We start from the raw sequence: 880 nt of genomic DNA, 5'->3' as shown, positions 1-880 counted from the left end.
TAAATTTTTCTTAAAGTAGTGTTAAATTTTTATATAACTATTTACAGATTTGTACATAAATTACAATAGAAGCAAACGACGGCGCGTCGCTCATTTTCTAAAAAACTTCTCGAAATTGCTGAAATATTTCTTTAATTTATTTCCACTACCATACTTGTTGCAAGCATCATCACCGCCAGCACAAATATGTATCTTTGAGCTTTTAACATCGTCAGTTTCAGCATCACATGATGTTTGATTGTGTTCCAATTCCTTCAACAACTTATTCTCCTGGTTTGAAGAATTTTTATTTGATTTCAAAAAGCTTTCATTTCCATTTTGTTGCAACAAATCATTTTCTTGTTCGTAACTATAAAGTCCTAACATCCTGAAAGGACTTTGTGTTTCACGATTCCAGAAATTTTTTGATCGGCGATGGCAAGGAGGAAGAGAGCTGTTTTGGATCCCGTTTTTATCACCTTGTTCTGATTTGGAAAGTTTCTTTTTATTTTGTGTTTCTTTATTTTTTTCATTATTATTTCTACCACTTGTCAATCTTTTTACCACGTTCTCGTTAAAAAGTTCTGTAACCCTGAGACTTCTTCTTTTTTCAGACTGTTTTTCCAATTTTTTCTGTATTTTCATTTGTCGCTTCAATCTTTCCTGTTGTTGTTCAAATGTTTCTTTTCGATAAATCCTATGATCGACATGAGAACTCGAACGTCTGGATGAGGCTTTCTTGGAATGCAAGAAATTATCCGAACGTCTTCTTGACTTTCTTTCAAAAGTGACTGTCTGATAGATCGAGTCATCCTTTTCCGTGAAGTCCGAGTAATTGTACTCGTTGCCAAGATTTTTGACAGTGGTGTCTTGTGCTTCAAATCGTATGGAGCATAGATGT

At 34.0% G+C, this 880-nt stretch overlaps 1 protein-coding gene across 1 annotated transcript; it reads right to left on the bottom strand.

Moving 5' to 3' along the window:
* Nucleotides 1–90: 90 nt before the first annotated feature.
* Nucleotides 91–854, bottom strand: HELRODRAFT_184671 (hypothetical protein; the record flags this gene model as incomplete). Its single annotated transcript, XM_009016606.1, has 1 exon — nucleotides 91–854. A coding segment is annotated over one exon (764 nt), but the record flags the coding sequence as incomplete, so codon positions are not given.
* Between the last annotated feature and the right edge of the window lie 26 nt (nucleotides 855–880).

The sequence above is a fragment of the Helobdella robusta genome, assembly GCF_000326865.2.
Source record: "Helobdella robusta unplaced genomic scaffold HELROscaffold_1898, whole genome shotgun sequence".
Classification (NCBI taxonomy): Eukaryota; Metazoa; Annelida; class Clitellata; order Rhynchobdellida; family Glossiphoniidae; genus Helobdella; species Helobdella robusta.
Note: the sequence above shows the minus strand (reverse complement) of the source record. Positions and strands in the feature narration are given on the sequence as shown.